This window comes from Ranitomeya imitator, chromosome 4 (assembly GCF_032444005.1).
Source record: "Ranitomeya imitator isolate aRanImi1 chromosome 4, aRanImi1.pri, whole genome shotgun sequence".
In the NCBI taxonomy this organism is placed as follows: Eukaryota; Metazoa; Chordata; class Amphibia; order Anura; family Dendrobatidae; genus Ranitomeya; species Ranitomeya imitator.
The window spans coordinates 687549238-687569242 of NC_091285.1; the positions used below are offsets into that span (position 1 = coordinate 687549238).

Genomic DNA, 20005 nt, shown 5'->3' on the forward strand with positions numbered 1-20005 from the left:
TGGAAGGATAAGACATGTTAAGAGTAAATGATACACTCTTTTATTCTGTCTGCCTAATTACAGAGATAATTAATTACGCCTCATTCGAGAAGATTGTTCTGGTGATCGGCTCCGGTCTCTGCAGACTCTTCTTCTCCCGCTCGGTATGATGGTCTGGCTCCTCAAGAAGTCCACGTAGAGCGTATTCTGTAGGGACAATAGAGGAGGTTTATAAAGGGGAATTATTCTACCGTGTACGATGGAAAAGAGGAGCGAGCACGATGAGGTGAGAACAGATCATGTAGGGAAGAGGCAGGAAGAAAGTATTATAATATATTGTTGCATGGTGAAATCTAAAACTATATGTAATGTGATGTGCCATGTAGGAAAAATATAGAAAACATGAGATAAGAATTATTTGACTCTTTCCATACTGTACAAACCAGCAGCTCATCACTATGCTCAACACGTATGGTGGGATGAGGACAGCATTTTACAATAGTACAATGTCGTGGCCTAAAGTGTTGGCACCCTTGAAATTATTTCAGAAAATGTAGTATGAAGTATTTCTCCCTGAAAATTATTCCAAGTACACATGTTCTGTTATACACATGTTTATTTCCTTATTTCCTTGTATTGTAACAACATAAAAAAAGAGAAGAAAGTCAAATTAGACATAATTTCACACAACACCCCCAAAATTGTTGGCACCCTCCACTTATTATTTGGTTGTGCAACAAGCTTCTTACAGCTCTCAGCGGGATTTTGGAGCACTCTCATTTTGTAAACCGCTCCAGGTATCTAATATTTGAAGGCGCCTTCTCCCAACAACAATTTTTAGATCTCTCCACAGGTGTTCAATGGACTTATTTCTGGCCACTTCAGAATGCTCCAGCACTTTGTTTCCATCCATTTATGGGGGCTTCTTGAAGCATGTTCAGGGTCTTTGTCCTGCTGGAAGACCCATGACCTAGGATCCAAACCCAGATTTTAGACACTGGGCACTACATTGCTACCCAAAATCGTTTGGTAATTTTAAGATTTTAGCATTCCTTGCACACAATCCCACACATAACCAGAGGCCTCAAGACAACCACAGAGCATCTTTGAACTTCCACCATATTTGACTGTAGGTACTGTGAATTTTTCATTTGAGGCCTCATTTCACTTTTGATAAACAGTAGAATGATGTGCTTTACCAAAAAGCTATATCGTTGTCTCATCTGTCCATAAGATGCTTTATCAGAAAGATTTTGGCTTACAACTGCAGTTTAGCTATTTCTAAGTCTCTGTGTCAGCAGGGAGGTCCTCCTAGGTCTCCTGCCATAGTGTTTCATTTCATTCAAATGTCGACGGATAGTTGGCACTGTTCCAATACACACAAAGGAAATAAACATGTAATTGCAATAATGTTTTGGGAGAAATACTTCATTTTCTGAAACAATTTGAAGGGTGCCCACACTGTGTGTGAATGAATTAGCCACATTAATATGGATATGTTGTTTAATAGTTATAATGTCCTTGGAAGGTTCCTATCCTACCGAAATGCACAACTTTCAAATTTCAAGGAAAGCTGCTGTTGATTTTTGTGTTTATGTGAGCACTCTTTATTGATATTGTTCATGTACTGTTAGCCTTCATTATTTGATTACTCTACGGTGATATTGTGTTCACTACGGCCCGATTTGTTAAGACTGGCATTTCCTATGCACTTCCATGCACCTTGACAACGTACGTTGCAACTTTTGACCAATTTATCGGGGACACATTGTCACACCTCATCCTGACTCCTTCTCGGTTTCATCTACATTTAACCAACTTTTCATTTCGTAAAACGTGACTTTTCAAAGAAATGTTTTTAACTTGTTGGTAAAAACGTATTACGCTTAGAGGAAGCGCCGCACTTGTCTCTTTTTTCCCCTTTCCCTAAACCAGGGTATTTCTAATGACTTTTCAAAGTGTTTCGCACCAGAATTCAGGTGCTTGAGGTTAAATTTGTCATTTGACGGGGTTTTTAAAAGTCACTTTTCTTTTTTTTGCCTTGATTTTTTTTGCGCCAAATTCTTGAAAATGGTTCATGCAATTTGCTCAAAATATAAAAAAATGCTCCTTATTTTTATCTTTTAGCTTTTTTTTGCATCTTTTCAGAGCAAGACGTCACGTGTTCTGCTAAAATATATCAGAATTTGCTTTAAATAAATATTCAATGGTACATAAAATCACTCCGGAAAGGGAGGGATGACGAGTAAGTTGGGACAAAAAATTGGAACTTTTTACATATCTGTGAAAAAAACAATAATCAAATGCATAAAATAGATAATGAAAAAATGCACAAATTTCGTGAAAGATTTGGCTCAAATAAAAAACAGTCTAAATACATAAAACAAACTAGACAAAAAAGACAAATGCAACAAACAATATTACTTGTGCACGGAGGTGGATTTAGTTTAGGCACCAGTGGGTAGTGTAATGTAGTGTTTGGGCACTACATGTAACTATTATTGTTATTTTAATGCCTTTTTATACCCTTTTTTAGAATAAAAAAGGGAGACCTTACATAACGTGCCTACAACAAGCCTCCACTGATCTTAGTCTTCATTTCGCGTTTTTGATTTTCCGTTTTTTCCTCCTCTTCTTCACAGAGCCATAACTCTTTTATTTTTCTGTCCACATAGACATATGAGAACTTGATTTTTACGGGACAACTTGTACTTTTTAATAACAAAAAGTGGGGAGAAATTGTGAAAAAATGCAATTCTGACATTGCTTTTTGGGAATGGTTTTTATTGTGTACGTTTTATGGTAAAAAATGGCCTTGCAGAATGATTCTGCTCATCGGTTTCATTAGAGCGATACCAAACATGCTTATTATTTTAGTGGTGAAAAGAAAAATTAAACATTTGCAAAACAAAATTTTAGGGGGCTGTGTCGCCATTTTTCGAGACCAGTGACATTTTTACTTTTCGATCGATGGAGCTGTGTGATGGCTTATTTATTTTTTTGTGGGGAGAGACTAAATTTTTAGTGATACCATTTTGGGATAACATTTTGATCACTTGTTATATCAATTTTTTGTGCAACAACCCGTAATTTTGGCATTCTTAAATTTTTTCTGAATGCAGCGATGCCACATATGTGTATTTTTTTTTTTATTATTATCTTTATTTTGAATGGAGGAAAACTGGGGTGATTTTAACTCTTTGATTCTTTTTCATAATTTGTAAAACCTTTTTTTAACCTTTCATTGCATTTAAGGGGACTTTAACCCCTTCATGACCTTGGGATTTTTCGTTTTTCCGTGTTCGTTTTTCGCTCCCCTCCTTCCCAGAGCCATAACTTTTTTATTTTTCCATCAATTTGGCCATGTGAGGGCTTATTTTTTTGCGAGACGAGTTGTACTTTTGAACGACATCATTGGTTTTAGCATGTCGTGTACTAGAAAACAGGAAAAAATTCCAAGTGCGGTGAAATTGCAAAAAAAGTGCAATCCCACACTTGTTTTTTGTTTGGCTTTTTTGCTAGGTTCACTAAATGCTAAAACTGACCTGCCATTATGATTCTCCAGGTCAGTACGAGTTCATAGACACCTAACATGACTAGGTTATTTTTTACCTAAGTGGTGAAATAAAATTCCAAACTTTGCTAAAAAAAAAAAAAAATTGTGCCATTTTCCGATACTTGTAGCGTCTCCATTTTTCATGATCTGGGGTCGGTTGAGGGCTTATTTTTTGTGTGTCGAGATGACATTTTTAATGATGGCATTTTGGTGCAGATACGTTCTTTTGATCGTCTGTTATTGCATTTTAATGCAATGTCGCGGCGACCAAAAAAACGTAATTCTGACGTTTCGAATTTTTTTCTCGCTACGCTTTTTAGCGATCAGGTTAATGCTTTTTTTTAGTTGATAGATCGGGCGATTCTGAGCACGGCGATACCAAATATGCATAGATTTGATATTTTTTTTATTGATTTATTTTGATTGGGGCGAAAGGGGGGTGATTTAAACTTTTATATTTTTTTATTTTTTTTTCACATTTTTTTTAACTTTTTTTTTTTTACTTTTGCCATGCTTCAATAGCCTCCATGGGAGGCTAGAAGCAGGCACAGCACGATTGCCTCTGCTACATAGCAGCGATCTGCTGTTCGCTGCTATGTAGCTGAAAATCAGGTGTGCTGTGAGCGCCGACCACAAGGTGGCGCTCATAGCCACCGGTGATCAGTAACCATAGAGGTCTCAAGGACCTCTATGGTTACAATTCTGAAGCATCGCCAACCCCCGATCATGTGACGGGGGTCGGCGATGACGTCATTTCCGGCCGCCCGGCCGGAAGCGGTAGTTAAATGCCGCTGTCTGAGTTTGACAGCGGCATTTAACTAGTTAATAAGCGTGGGCAGATCGCGATTCTGCTTGCACCTATTACGGGCACATGTCAGCGGTTCAAAACAGCTGACATGTCCCGGCTTTGATGCGGGCTCACCGCGGAGCCCTGCATCAAAGCAGGGGATCTGACCTCGGACGTACTATCCCGTCCGAGGTCAGATAGGGGTTAAGCTCCGATCATTTGATCGCTTGGACTAGATACAGTAATACCACAGCATGGCTTTATATCACAAAAATCATGGTCTCCTATGAAACCCGGCCACAGGCATTTAACAGGTTAACAATCATCACCTGCGAATCCGCTCCATATACCTGCTTCCAACTTGTGCCGTGCATGTACGCCGCAAGTCGTGAAAAGGATAAAGATACAATGGCCTAATTTCATAATTTCCAATTTATTTATTTATTTTTTTGTTTGTTGATATTTGCGGACATTTTCTAATCCAAATTCTACAAAATGGCGCATACGATCCACGGTTTTTGAGCAAAATCCCAAATTCTCTTTAACTTTGTTTTTAACCAGTTTTTATTTTCATTTTAGACCTAAAATTCACAAATAGTTTAAAAGGTCGCAGATTTGAAAAAAAATGTGTCAAATTGAAAACGTTGCCTAAAAACCTTACTTCAGGCAGGGACATGACTCAGATGTGCCAAGTAATGACATTTGGTAAAATGTTTTGGATAAGCATTGTTTTTGAGGAAAAATGTAAAAAAAAGAATAAAAAAAGAGACAAATTAAAAAGTGGGGCAAACTTATAGAGAATAAGGCGCAAATATTAAAGCCAATAAAAAGTAGCAAATTACTCCTGAAACCGGAGAAATAGCAATGATTTCGGGGAGTATGCCTGTAATTACCACTTAATATAGCGTCAAGTGTCAATTTTTTTGTTTTTCTCTTCTTTGTGACCACAGGCTGAGGACTCACATCTACAGTACTGTCTGGTACCTCATTTTCTCTGCCCAAGTTGTCTATTCCTCCCGTTCAAGCTGCCGCCTGAGTATTTCCAGTCTTTCTGGAATATTTCAGAAGGGGGATATTGTTATAGGACCTGTGATCCCCTTCCATACTGATAGAATACTCCCGAAACTAACTTTTGTAGAAGCCCCTTCTCCGGACACCTGCACCATGTAAGACTCCTTGACATTCTTTAACATGGTATGTAATTAGGTTTGTTATTTCCAGCCACCTCTTTTTACTCTGGTTCTCTTTTTCACACAGGTTTTTATCAAAAAATTTCAAGCAATATCAGGCCATCAGATTCGCCTTGGAGGAAATTAATGGAAGTCCTGGTCTTCTCCATAATATCACACTGGGCTACCGTGCATTGGACTCCTGCTCCATCCTGCCTAGAGAGTTAGAAGGAACGTTGTGGATGATCTCTGGAAAGAACCAAGCAGTAGCCAATTATTGTTGTCAAGAAAAGCCAATACTTGCCGCAGTTCTTGGTCACTCCATGTCTACTTACTCCATTCTTATGGCCCATGTGTTGGGAATTTATCGATATCCTCAGGTATGTAGGAGTTTGAGTCAAGATGCCAAATCTTGCCGTATATAATCAGTCTTTGTTCGGTTTTGAACCATGATAGTCAGATGTGGGAGTGATACCCTGTATAGTCATGTGATAATATTAGTGGGAACATGGCTATATGTGACAGAGCACTGATGTGAAAAAAAGGACTGAGGCAAGCAGGAGGTCCTAGACTGACAGCCATATAAAAGAAAGAGAAGGGTCTCCAACAACTCAAAGTCTACAACAGTTGCACTATAAAACAAGACTCACGTTAGATTCTCAACTAAAAAAAGGTACAATTCCTTACAAGCTTGTCATCAAGGGTAGGAAGACAAGATCAGTGGGAAGAGGCCTTGTGGGCCTCACTTTATCAGGTCAGAAGTGGAATTGTGCAGTCTTAGACTCATAAGCAGCTATTGCAGTCCTACATTTAATTTATAACTTTTGTTTTTTTCTTTTCTATTTTACAGATCAGTCATTTCTCCACCAGTGCTCTTCTAAATAATCGGGCCATGTTCCCATCTTTTTTCAGAACTGTTCCAAGTGATGATTTCCAGTCAAAAGGTCTGGCTCAACTGTTAATACATTTTTGGTTGGACCTGGGTGGGCTTGGTGGGTGTGGGGAATGACTATGGCCATCAAGGAATTCAGGTCATCAAGCAAGAACTCTTCAGATCTGGAGTTTGCGTTGCCTTTACAGAATTCCTCCTTTTTGATCAAGACGATAATTACGCCCGATATATCACTAGGGTTATCAAAGAGTCAACTGCTATGGCCGTGGTAATCTTCTCCACAGATACCTACCTCAATCCACTTATAGATGAGATGGTCAGGCAAAAAGTCACCGGCAAGGTGTTTGTGGCCAGTGAAGCATGGTGTATCTCAACAATTCTGCTGGATGACAAATATTCCACCTTACTTTCAGGTTCCATTGGATTTGCCTTTCACAGTTCAACAATTCCTGGATTTAATGATTACCTCAGAAAAGTTGATCCACTGAATAATCCTACTGGAATTGTAGCCAAAATATTTTGGGAAAATGTATTTGGATGCAAATTTACTGAGAGTTCAGACTATACCATGGACACCAAATTGTGCACCGGAAATGAAAGCCTACTAGCTGTTGACAACGCCTACACTGATGCCTCTAATTTAAGAAGTTCTGTTAATATTTACACTTCAGTTTATGTGATAGCTCAGGCTTTGCATGAACTTCAGATGTGTCAGCATGGAGAAGGTCCATTTCAGAGTGGGCAATGTGCTGATATCCTCAATTTCAAACCTTGGCAGGTAGGAATATTGAAGACCATGTTGAAATATTGTGCACTATAAACTCAAAATTGGTCACTGTGTGTGGTGGCAATGTACATTGAGGAAGAAGGGCCCCATACCAGTTCATAATGGGTTCTCTCCTTTTTTAATGCAAGTTTTCACATTTCAAATCTAATAGGTTCATCCTCATATAGTTATCATGCAGTGCAAATAATGAATATATTGCCATGTTTTTTTCCTGCTCAGCATTTTTCTAAAGCTTGATTGCTTTTTATGAGATGCAGATGCTAACAGAAAGGACAGGTGATGAATTCAGCCTTGTACAAGCTGTAATTTAAGACTCCCTTTATATAAAGTCTCTTCGTGGTCACAAACTCTCACGTTTCTTCCTCTGTTGTGCAATATTAAAAAGGAGGATTATTAACCTTTTAAAGGCAAATAAAGAGACACAAAATGGGATGCAGGATACAGGAACTGCATGTTAGGGCTAGCGGAACGCATCATGTAATAGAGAGATTGATACGAGGTGCTTTCGCAACCCGGGGTCAACCGTGCACAGATACCTGCTGCAAAGTAATGGCGGATGGACACTGAGCTCACACGTGGGTTAAGCTTCACCCCGTATGAAATGTAAGCGACCTCTGGTGCCTCACAGAGTCGCGCTGTTCACAAAAACTAACACCCTAACTAGGGTTGTGCTTGCTTTGGAACTCTTCTGAGTTAACCGCACACATGAAGGAACCAGATGCTAAGCCAAGGCTAATTGGCCCTATGGACGCTAGCTGTCTGCCTGAGTGTACAGCCCCAAAGCTAAACAGACTCACACCACATATAAACTGGATGGTAGAGTATCCACTGGCAACAGCCAAACACACTCATACAAACTCCTCACCGGAGGTGCCGGTATTCTAGGGGCTTATTTCAGCCAAACCCTAACCGCATCCAGACATGACCACACTGGCGCTGAGCTCATAGACATTGGTTTGATATTAGCGCATGGCCGTGCGGCAATGCGAACCTTTTATAGTTGTAGCTCTCCATGACCATCCTAGTGGACCAATAGGAGCTGCTACAAGACCTGAGCGTGTGACCCCCAATCTCCAATGAGAGGTCTTCCCTTGGGCATGCTCAGAAGGAGAAAAGTAGGACTTAGTCCCAGGAGCGCCTGCTCGCCGTCGAACAGTACTGGTTATAATGGCTAAACCTGGAAGGGCAGCAGTAACCAAATGTGCAGTATCTGTCCGAGCCAGGCGCTGGGACCGACATCTCCGCTCAGCAGGCTCCACTGCAGCTGGAGAAGAATAGAAGACCGCAGCGGACATGGCTCGAAATTCCCCCTGTGCAGTGGCAGGACACCTAACGCTGCAGATGTGCTAATATACACTTCAACTAAACTGAATCAGGGTTATCTGATGCCACATAAGTGACAAAAGACAAGGATGGAGACTTCAGGAAGGGTGGAAGCAAAAATAAAAATGTTCTTAGCTTTTTCAGCAGCTTTCTACTCTTGCTACTGGGAGATCCTATCGGGAAGTCATCGTGTTATCTGCTAGTGTCAAAATTTGAAATGTATCATGCTCTGACTCTCATCATTTACATACTCTCCCTCTAATTCTTCTCTGTAAAGTTTGGATTTGAGAATATTTCATCTCTCTCTATGACAATAAAGCAATGAACTTACTAGCAAAGAAAAGGGTACAGGAACTGCAGGGTACAGGAATGGGCACTTCATTCAAGCTGAATCATGATTACCTCATGTAACTTGAGAGTGAAGGGTCTGTAGTGAAGACAAGTAGAGGTAAGTTTAACCCCTTAAGCACCGAGGGTGGTTTGCACGTTAATGACCGGGCCAATTGTTACAATTCTGACCACTGTCCCTCTAGGAGGTTATAACTCCGGAATGCTTCAATGGATCCCAGTGATTCTGACACGGTTTTCTTGAGACATATTGTACTTCATGATAGAGGTAAAATTTCTTTGATATTATCTGTGTTTATTTGTGAAAAAAACGGAAATTTGGTGAAAATTTTGAATTTTGAAAATTTCACAATTTTCCAACTTTGAATTGTTATGCCCTTAAATCACAGAGATGTCACACAAAATACTTAATAAGTAACATTTCCCACATGTCTACTTTATATCAGCACAATTTTGGAAACAAATTTTTTTTTTGTTAGGGAGTTATAAGGGTTAAATGTTGACAAGCAATTTCTCATTTTTACAACACCATTTTTTTTAGGGAACCACATCACATTTGAAGTAATTTTGAGGGGTCTATATGATAGAAAATAACCAAGTGTGACACCATTCTAAAAACTGCACCCCTCAAGGTGCTCAAAACCACATTCAAGAAGTTTATTAACCCTTCTGGTGCTTCACAGAAATTTTTGGAATATTTAAAAAAAAATGAACATTTAATTTTTTTCACAAAAAATTTACTTCAGCTCCAATTTGTTTTATTTTACCGAGGGTAACAGGAGAAAATGGACCCCAAAAGTTGTTGTACAATTTGTCCTGAGTACGCTGATACCCGATATGTGGGGGTAAACGACTGTTTGGGCGCATGGCAGAGCTCAGAAGGGAAGGAGCGCCATTTGACTTTTCAATGCAAAATTGGCTGGAATTGAGATGGAATGCCATGTTGCGTTTGGAGTGCCACTAATGTAACTAAACATTGAAACCCCCCACAAGTGACACTATTTTGGAGAGTAGACACCCTAAGGAACTTATCTAGATGTGTGGTGAGCACTTTGACCCACCAAGTACTTCACAGAAGTTTATAATGTAGAGCCATAAAAATAAAAAATATTTTTTCACAAAAATTAAATTTTTGCCCACAATTTTTTATTTTTCCAAGGTTACCAGAAGAAATTGTACCCAAAACGTTGTTGTGCAATTTGTCCTGAATATGCTGATACCCCATATGTGGGGGTAAACCACTGTTTGGGTGCATGGCAGAGCTCAGAAGGGAAGGAGCGCCATTTGACTTTTCAATGCAAAATTGGCTGGAATTGAGATGGGACGCCTTGTTGCGTTGGGGAGTAACTGATGTGCCTAAACGTTGAAACTCCCCACAAGTGACACCATTTTGGAAAGTAGACCCCCTAAGGAACTTATCTAGATGTGTGGTGAGCACTTTGACCCACCAAGTGCTTCACAGAAGTTTATAATTTAGAGCCGTAAAAATAAAATATAATATTTTTTCACAAAAATGAACTTTTCGCCCCCAATTTTTTATTTTCCCAAGGGTACCAGAAGAAATTGTACCCCAAAAGTTGTTGTGCAATTTGTTCTTAGTATGCTGATACACCATATGTGGGGGTAAACCACTGTTTGGGTGCATGGCAGAGCTCGGAAGGGAAGGAGCGCCGTTTGACTTTTCAATGCAAAATTGGCTGGAATTAAGATGGGACACCATGTTGCATTTGGAGAGCCCCTGATGTGCCTAAACATTGAAACCCCCACAAGTGACACCATTTTGGAAAGTAGACCCCCCGAGGAACTTATCTAGATGTGTTGTGAGAGCTTTGAAGCCCCCAGTGTTTCACTACAGTTTATGACGCAGAGCCGTGAAAATATTTTTTTTCCACAAAAATTATTTTTTAGCCCCCAGTTTTGTATTTTCCCAAGGGTAACAGGAGAAATTGGACCCCAATAGTTGTTGTCCAATTTGTCCTGAGTACGTTGATACCCCATATGTTGGGGTAAACCCCTGTTTGGGCGCATGGGAGAGCTCGGAAGGGAAGGAGCACTGTTTTACTTTTTCAATGCAGAATTGGCTGGAATTGAGATCGGATGCCATGTCGTGTTTGGAGAGCCCTGATGTGCCAAAACAGTGGAAATCCCCAATTCTAACTGAAACCCTAACCAAACACACCCCTAACCCTAATCCCAACCTCACACCTAACCCCAACTCCAACACACGCCTAACTCTAATCCCAACCATAACCCTAACCACACCCCTAACCCTGACACACCCCTAACCCTAAACCCAACCGTAAATGTAACCCTAGCCCTAACCCTAGCCCTAACCCCAGCCCTAACCCTAACCCTAGCCCTAACCCTAGCCCTAATCCTAGCTCTAACCCTAACCCTAGCCCTAACCCTAATGGGAAAATGGAAATAAATACATTTTTAAAAAATTTTTATTTTTCCCTAACTAAGGGGGTGATGAAGGAGGGTTTGATTTACTTTTATAGCGGGTTTTTAGCGAATTTTTATGACTGGCAGCTGTCACACACTAAAAGACACTTTTTATTGCAAAAAATAGTTTTTGCATCTCCACATTTTGAGAGCTATAATTTTTCCATATTTTGATCCACAGAGTCATGTGAGGTCTTGTTTTTTGCGGGACGAGATGTCGTTTTTATTGGTAACATTTTTGGGCACGTGACATTTTTTGATCGCTTTTTATTCCAATTTTTGTGAGGCAAAATGACCAAAAACCAGCTATTCATGAATTTCTTTATGGGGGAAGCGTTTATACCGTTCCGCGTTTGGTAAAATTGATAAAGCAGTTTTATTCGTCGGGTCAGTACGATTACAGCGACACCTCATTTATATCTTTTTTTATGTTTTGGCACTTATACGATAAAAACTATTTTATAGAAAAAATAATTATTTTTGCATCGCTTTATTCTCAGGACTATAACTTTTTTATTTTTTCGTTGATGATGCTGTATCATGGCTCTTTTTTGCGGGACAAGATGACGTTTGCAGCGGTACCATGGTTAGTTATATCCGTCTTTTTGATCACGTACTATTCCACTTTTTGTTCGGCGGTATGATAATAAAGCGTTGCTTTTTGCCTGTTTTTTCTTTTACAGTGGTCACTGAAGGGGTTAACTAGTGGGAGTTTTATAGGTCATTACGGACGCAGCGATACTAAATATGTGTGCTTTTATTGTTTTTTTTTATTTAGATAAAGAAATGTATTTATGGGAATAATATTTTTTTTCTTTATTTATGAATTTTCTTTTTTTTCTGTACACAACTAAATCTTTTTATTTTTACTTTATAACATTGTCCCATGGGGGGGCATCATGTTATAAGATCAGATCGCTGATCTGACACTTTGCAGAGCACTGTGTCAGATCAGCGATCTGACGTGCACAGCTCCTGGCTTACCAGCACCTGCTCTGAGCAGGCCCTTGGTAAGCCACCTCCCTGCAGGACCCGGATGCAGCCCTGCGGCCATTTTGGATCCAGGGCCTGCAGGGAGAAGGTAAGAGACCCTCGGAGCAATGCGATCACATCGCGTTGCTCCGAGGGTCTTAGGGAAGCATGCAGGGAGCCCCCTCTCTGCACGATGCTTCCCTATACCGCTGGAACACTGCAATCATGTTTGATCCCAGTGTGCCGGGGGTTAATGTGCCGGGGGTGGTCCATGACTGCTCCTGGCACATAGTGCCGGATGTCAGCTGCAATAGTCAGCTGACACCCGGCCGCGATCGGCCGCCCTCCCCCGTGAGCGCAGCTGATCGCGCTGGACGCACTATCCCGTCACTGGGAATTAAGTCCCAGGTCACCTTGATGGGATAGTATGTCCAATGGGATTAAGGGGTTAAATGTTGACACACATTCTGTTAGATGTTGAGTTCCCGCCGCTGCACTGGGGAAATCTCGAACCATGTCCTCTGCAATCTCCCATTCTTCCCCGAACGTAGAGGAGCTCCAGGGACCAAATCCTGCTTTTCTTCTACTGAGTATGCCCAAGGGACGACCTCTCATTGGAAGTCGGGGGTCACATGCCCAGGTCCTCAGGCGGCTCCGATTGGACCACTGGCATGGTCCCGGAAGGCTGCAACTATAAAAGGTTTGCATGGCCGCTCAGCCATGCGCTAGTACAATCTCAAAATGTGGTGTGTGTGGATGCTTGTATGTTTTGGTGAAAGATCCTAATTTATCCCCTTCCCTTGCGTTGTTGACTGAGTGTGGGTGATTGGAGTTGACTAGCGCCAGTTAGTGCCATCCAGCACTGAGTATGTTTTTTACAGCGTCATAAGCAGTGTTCGCCAGTGTGGCGCCATGCACAACTAGTGCGCATTCCTGTGCCTAGTTACGGCGGTTAGTGGCGTCCGCCAGAGCAGCACTGCGCGCACTCAGTGCGCTAAATTTATTATTATTATTAGGTTTTTCCCTGGCACCACAGGTGCGGTGCCGAGAGCTAGTGGGTCTAGTGGGACTCTAACCTCGTGTCCTTCGGGCAAAGTCCTGTGACCGAACACTAGCATTCATCCAGCGGTATTGCAGCTCTGTGACGCAACGGGATCTGCCTCCATACATACCGGGTGACATTAAACCATGTGTGTTATCTTTATACCGCCAAATACTGAGCAGCAGGTAATATTTCTGCACAGTGGTTCCCGGTCTGCGAACGCACCTTATATCTTCCATTACATTATTTGGTGCGTTCTGCCAGCCCTAACACATTCCTTGGCAAACAAGTGATGGAACATGACCATTTTACCTGGAGAAGAGCTTGTATGGACATGATATGCAAAAATTTATAGCCATTATTATTAGCAAGGCCTTGAAATAAGTAAAGACGGTTAGGTAGGACTTATAGTCAATGTTCAATTGTTCACCTGTTGGACCAAACCAGTCTTAAAAATGGGAGTCCTGTATCTCCTTCTAATATGGGTCAGCAGTCCCAGGATCATTGGAGCATATGTGCAGATAGTTTGTTCCAAGACAAATCATATTATTCTACAAAGACAATGATATTCTGTCATCATAATTCCTCTAAACACCAATCCAATAAAGCTTCCGTGTTTATTTTCACAGCTGACACGTTACATACAAAATGTCCATGTGAAATTAAGCAATGGAAGAGAAGTCTTCTTCGATAGAAATGGAGATGTCCCAGCTATGTATGATATTGTTAACTGGCAGCTTGGAAGTGATGGGGTCATGAAACATGTCAGAGTAGGAAGCTACGATACTGCAGCCACTGATGGGAACGTCTTCAATATTGATGGTAGTCGAATTGTCTGGCCTTCAGGAAATCACCAGGTAGAGTACAGTATATATATTTGTAGTCTTAACATTTTTCAGAATTTCAGGCTCTCACTGGTTATATTAATCCTTCATACAAAGGTCCCGACATCTGTCTGCAGTCAGAGTTGTCCTCTAGGTTCCAGAAAAGTGATCATAGAAGGAAAACCGTCCTGTTGTTTCCAGTGCGTCCCATGTCCTCAAGGAGAAATCTCGAACCAATCAAGTAAGTTCATCAAAACAGTACTTACTGAGTATCAAGAATCAAGATCAACCAAGTATAAAGAATCAGATCAACAATACGAGAAAATTGGAAGTATTAAAAAATAGCTCATGAAAAGTCAAGGTGGCCATAAACATACAAATACAGTGGGTAGTACCCCTTTACATTTTTCACTCTTTGTTTCATTGTAGCCATTTGGTTAATTCCAAAAAGTTCATTTTTTCTCATTAATGTACACTCTGCACCCCATATGGAAATGAAAGAAAACAGAAAGGTAGTAATTTTTGCAAATTTATTAAAAAAGAAAAACTGAAATATCACAAGGTCATAAGTATTGAGACCCTTTGCTCAGTATTGAATAGAAGCCCCTTTTGAGCTATTATAGCCACGAGTCTTCTTATAAAATGATGCAACAAGTTTTTCACACATGATTTTGGGGATCCTCTGCCATTCTTAATAATAATAATCTTTATTTTTATATAGCGCTAACATATTCCGCAGCGCTTTACATGTTGCCCACTTTATCGTCGCTGTCCCCGTTGGGGCTCACAATCTAAATTCCCTATCAGCATGTCTTTGGAATGTGGGAGGAAACCGGAGTACTCGGAGGAAACCTACGCAAACACAGAGAGAACATACAAACTCTTTGCAGATGTTGTCCTTAGTGGGGCTTGAATCCAGGACTACAGCGCTGCAAGTTCTTCTTCCTTGCAGATCCTCTCCAGGTTAGATGGTGAACGATGGTGGACGGCCATTCTCAGGTCTCTCCAGAGATGCTCAATTGGGTTTAGGTCAAGGCTCTGGCTGGGCCAGTCAAGAATGGTCACAGAGTTGTTCTGAAGCCACTTCTTTGTTATTTTAGCTGCGTGCTTAAAGTCATTGTCTTGTTGGAAAGTGAACCTACGGTAAAGTCTGAGGTCCAAAGCACTCTGGAAGGGGTTTTTCATCCAGGATATCTCTGTATTTGGCCGCATTCATGTTTCCTTCAATGATAACCAGTCGTCCTGTCCCTGCAGCTGAAATAAACCCCATAGCATGATGATACCACCACCATGCTTCACTGTTGGGAATGTATTGGGCAGGTGATGAGCAGTGCCTGGTTTTCTCCACACATATTGCTTAGAATTATCACAAAAAAGGTCTATCTTCATCTCATCAGACCAGAGAATCTTATTTCTCATAGTCTGGGAGTCCTTCATGTGTTTTTTAGCAAACTCTATGCGGCTTTCATATGTCTTGCACTGAGGAGAAGCTTCCGTTGGGCCACTCTACCATAAGGGCCGGACTGGTGGAGGGCTGCAGTGATAGTTGACTTTGTGGAACTTTCCCCCATCTCCCTACTGCATCTCTGGAGCTCAGCCACAGTGATCTTGGGGTTCTTCTTTGCCTCTCTCACCAAGGTTCTTCTCCCACGATTACTCAGTTTGGCTGGATGGCCAGGTCTACGAAGACTTCTGATGGTCCCAAACTTCCTCCATTTAAGGATTATGGAGTCCATTGTGCTCTTAGGAACATTGAGTACTGCAGAAATTCTTTTGTAACCTTGGCCAAATCTGTGCCTTGCCAAAATTCTGCCTCTGAGCTCCATGGCCGATTCCTTTGACCTCATGATTCTCAATTTGGTCTGACATGCACTGTGAGCTGTGAGCTCTTATAAAGACAGGTGTGCGCCTTTCCAAATCAAGTCCTATCAGATTAATTACACACAGCTGGACTCCAATGAAGGAGTAGAACCATCTCAAGGAGGATCACAAGGAAATGGACAGCATGTGACTTAAATATGAGTGTCTGTGCAAAGGGTCTGAATACTTATGACCATGTGATATTTCAGATTTTCTTTTTGATTAAATTTGCAAAAATTTCTACATTTCTGTTTTTTTTAGTCAAGATGGGAAGCAGAGTATACATTAATGTGAAAAAAATTAACTTCTTTGAATTAACCAAATGGCTGCAATGACACAAAGAGTGAAAAATTGAAAGGGATCTGAATACTTTCTGTACCCACTGTATAATCCCATAATTATCTATGACAAGCATATTCTTAAGTCAGTCCATGCTATAATGGGGAGCACAAAATAATTTATCTGAGCCAGTTCATTCATAGTGGAAATGACTGATACTCATTGCAAAAGTGTGAATTCAAGCAGTGACAAATGCAGTACCGAGGGCTGTAGCATAGTCGGTAAATCAGGGTTAGGCTACGGTAATCAAGTTTACGGTATAGAGTCAAATACAAGAGACAAATAGGTCTTAAATTACTATGTAGGTAAACCCATAAAATGGAAGCTACATTATGGCCATGTGTATTGATGACTTACAAGGGAAGTACGTGACACTCATAACTAGGAGGCCGAAAACCTAAGCGTAATTTAGGGTGAAGGAAAGGACCACGTAAAGATGATGTCCTAGTTAAGCCTCTGATTTGGCAAATTGTTAGAACAATTCATCATCATATCTGATATTGATACATACAATAAAAACATAATAAAAACTTATCACAGATCACTTGATTAATTAGAATGTGATTTAATTGGTTTGTCTCCAGTCTACAAGCTTATCAATGAGAAAATTATAGAGGGAGATAGGGAACAGAGAATGGCCTTGGAGTAAATGTTTGTTACTTTCTGCTTAGATTCGATTGATTGTCTAAAATGTCCTTGGAATTTGTGGCCAAATCCTGGGAAAGACCGATGTTTACCGAAGACCACCGAATACTTGGCATACGAAGATGTGTTGGGATCCACCTTGGCTGCTCTCAGTGCAATCTCCAGCATCATTCCTCTCTCTATTTTGGGGCTCTTTGTACATAAGAAGAGCACTCCTATAGTCAGAGCCAACAACTATACCTTAAGTTGTCTCCTTCTTGGGTCTATTTCATTATGCTTTCTTTGCTCTCTACTGTTTATTGGCTACCCAAAGCCTGAGACATGTCTACTGAGACAAGTTTTCTTTGGTATGGCTTTTGCCCTTAGTGTTTCTTGCATCTTGGCTAAAACCATTATGGTCGTCTTTGCTTTCATGGCCACCAAGCCTGGCAGCAGTTTGAGGAAATGGACAAAACCTCAAGTGTCCTACATCATTGTATTCACTTGCTCTTTCGTTCAGTGTCTCTTATGCGTATTTTGGATTTATCTGACTCCTCCATTTCCAGAAAATAATCTAAATACTCAACCTGGAGTTATTATAATTGAATGCAATGAGAACTCCCCAATTGCCTTCTGGTGTATGCTGGGATATCTTGGTTTCTTGGCCACCATCAGCTTCATGGTGGCTTTCATCGCTTGGCGTCTTCCTGATAGTTTCAATGAAGCTAAATTCATTACATTCAGCATGTTGGCCTTCCTCAGTGTTTGGATATCCTTCATCCCAGCTTCTCTAAGTGCTCGTGGAAAGTATACAGTAGCTATGGAGATCTTTGCCATCTTGACCTCCAGTTGGGCTCTTGTCTTCTGTATGTTTCTACCAAAATGTTATATCATACTGTTTAGACCTGACATGAACTCAAGAGATCATCTTACTGTTGGAAAAAATAAAGGTCGAACTTAGGTAGTGAGCAGAGTATCAATGTAGCAGTCACCAATAAAGCTTGAAATAAATCCAAAGCTGCCTATATTCTTTGAGAAGCTTTTTCAGTCATTAGGAAAAGCAGGTAGGATTAAAAAGTTCAAATGGAACTTTTATTAAATAAATCTTTTAAAATAATACTGTACAGTGTTAAGAAAACTAAATAACAAAACAAAAGACAATAATTGGACCTCACATAAAATCACATTCAGCTGTATTGCTGACCCAATGTAGGATATCTTTGAATGTCAATCCACAGTATTATATCCATGAGAAGGACCAAGGAGCAAAATCAACACCATTGATTACATATAATGCTCTGGTATATTCAACTATAATGTCGACCAGCAATCAGATATCTTTAGATGTCAATCCACAATTTTATACCCATGACAAAAACAAGGAGCAAAATCAGCACCATTGATCCTATATGACACTCAATTTAAATAATGAGAGTAACAACAAGAAGGACCAAACATCATCCAATATCTTGGTATAACAAATACAAATAAAGAAACGATCTCACCTCACATTCCTTTGCTCATCAGAACGTTAAGGCACCATGATTCCTGATATCAAAAAAGGGGGGAGGCACTTACTTCCGTCCATACAATAACCCACATAAGAAATCAGCTAGTACCCTTTGTACCGTGACCCCAAAGTTTTCGCTTCCCAATGCAGACCGGCGACTCTATTCCCCCCTTTCATAATGGGTTTTTTCTTTGCACTGTATTTGCCTTCCCCTGATGAGTATGATAAACGAAACGCGTTGGGAAGCAAAAAACTTTGGGGTCACAGTACTCATTTTATGTGAGTTGCAATTATTGTCTGTTGTGTTATTTAGTTTTCTTAACACTATGTAGTATTATTTTAAAAGATTAATTAAATAAAAATTACATTTTAACTTATTAATCCTACCCTGCTTTTCATACTTTCTATTCTGGATTGGTGGTCATAGCTTTTAGCTTTTTCAGTCAATAGCATTTCAACAGATTCCCCTTTGCCCATGCACAGCTTGCTTGGGTGAGTATAAATTACTTTTCAATTGGTAGAGTGCAAAACTATGGATCAGGCTTTATTTATCCTGGTGTCCACTACTAGATGTTTGGTGTCCACCATGTTGTTGGTTGCGAGTAGTGTTGAGCATTCCGATACCGCAAGTATCGGGTATCGGCCGATACTTGCGGTATCGGAATTCCGATACCGAATTCCGATACTTCCCGCGTATCGGATACCGGAATCGGAAGTTCCCAGAATTCAAACTGAACGCAGCAGCCAATGAGGAATGAATGGAAGTGTGGGCACATCCTGTTTAGCATGGTGGGCATGTAAGTACTGGCAAGGCTGTGATTGGCTGCTGAAATGATGTAACTCTGCACTATAAAAAACGCTGCCGCCATTTTGCGCTCACTCTGCTGTGATTTCAGTTAGGGACAGGACGCTGTGTTCTAACTGAGGGCCAGTTGAGATAGCTAATTGCTTTATTTTGCTTTTCCAAGGCTAATTTAGCAAACGCTGTGTTCACTGTTCAGTTCACCTTGCTCTTGCCTTGCAGCGCTGTTTTAACAGCGTTCTGCAAGGTCTCAGTGTGTGTGCAGCTCACTCTGTAGTCTGTGTGCAGCCATATACCAGGTTGTATTCAGCTCAGGGGGGGTTCACACTGCCTCACACAGTTCTATCCATTGTCCTTTTTTGCTCATAGTGCAGCCTGCTGCACATTTTTTCTAAAATTTCCTATTAGTGTCTTTCCACCCGTCTCCAGCCAAATAGTGGAAAAACACTAGATAGGATAACCTAGAGGAGGGTTTTTGGGCCTTGCAGCGCCGTTTACGGCTGTCTGCACGGTATCAGTGTGAGCGCAGCTCGCCCTGTAGTCTGTGTGCAGCCACAGCCGGTTGTATTCAGCTCAGGGTTTTGTCACTGCCTCATACTGTAAAATAACTTTTCCTTTTTTCAAATAGTGCAGCCTGTTGAAAAAATTTTTAAAAATTTCCTATTAGTGTCTTTCCACCCGTCTCCAGCAAAATAGTGGAAAAACACTAGATAGGATAACCTAGAGGAGGGTTTTTAGGCCTTGCA

The 20005-nt window shown here is 40.7% G+C and overlaps 1 protein-coding gene across 1 annotated transcript; it reads left to right on the forward strand.

The window, feature by feature from the left end:
* The first annotated feature begins 260 nt into the window (after window positions 1-260).
* LOC138674712 (extracellular calcium-sensing receptor-like) lies at window positions 261-17908 on the forward strand. The gene is made up of 8 exons (XM_069762529.1): window positions 261-265; window positions 5273-5488; window positions 5580-5871; window positions 6342-6483; window positions 6572-7161; window positions 13930-14157; window positions 14242-14365; window positions 16995-17908. Exons 1-8 carry the CDS (start codon window positions 261-263, stop codon window positions 17906-17908), a joined length of 2511 nt encoding a protein of 836 aa, XP_069618630.1.
* Window positions 17909-20005: the final 2097 nt, after the last annotated feature.

Coding starts and splice junctions, on each gene's coding strand:
- LOC138674712 (XM_069762529.1), top strand. Junction 5,872..6,341: donor GAATTTATCGATATCCTCAG/GTATGTAGGAGT, acceptor TCTATTTTACAG/ATCAGTCATTTCTCCACCAG. Junction 14,366..16,994: donor AGAAATCTCGAACCAATCAA/GTAAGTTCATCA, acceptor CTTTCTGCTTAG/ATTCGATTGATTGTCTAAAA.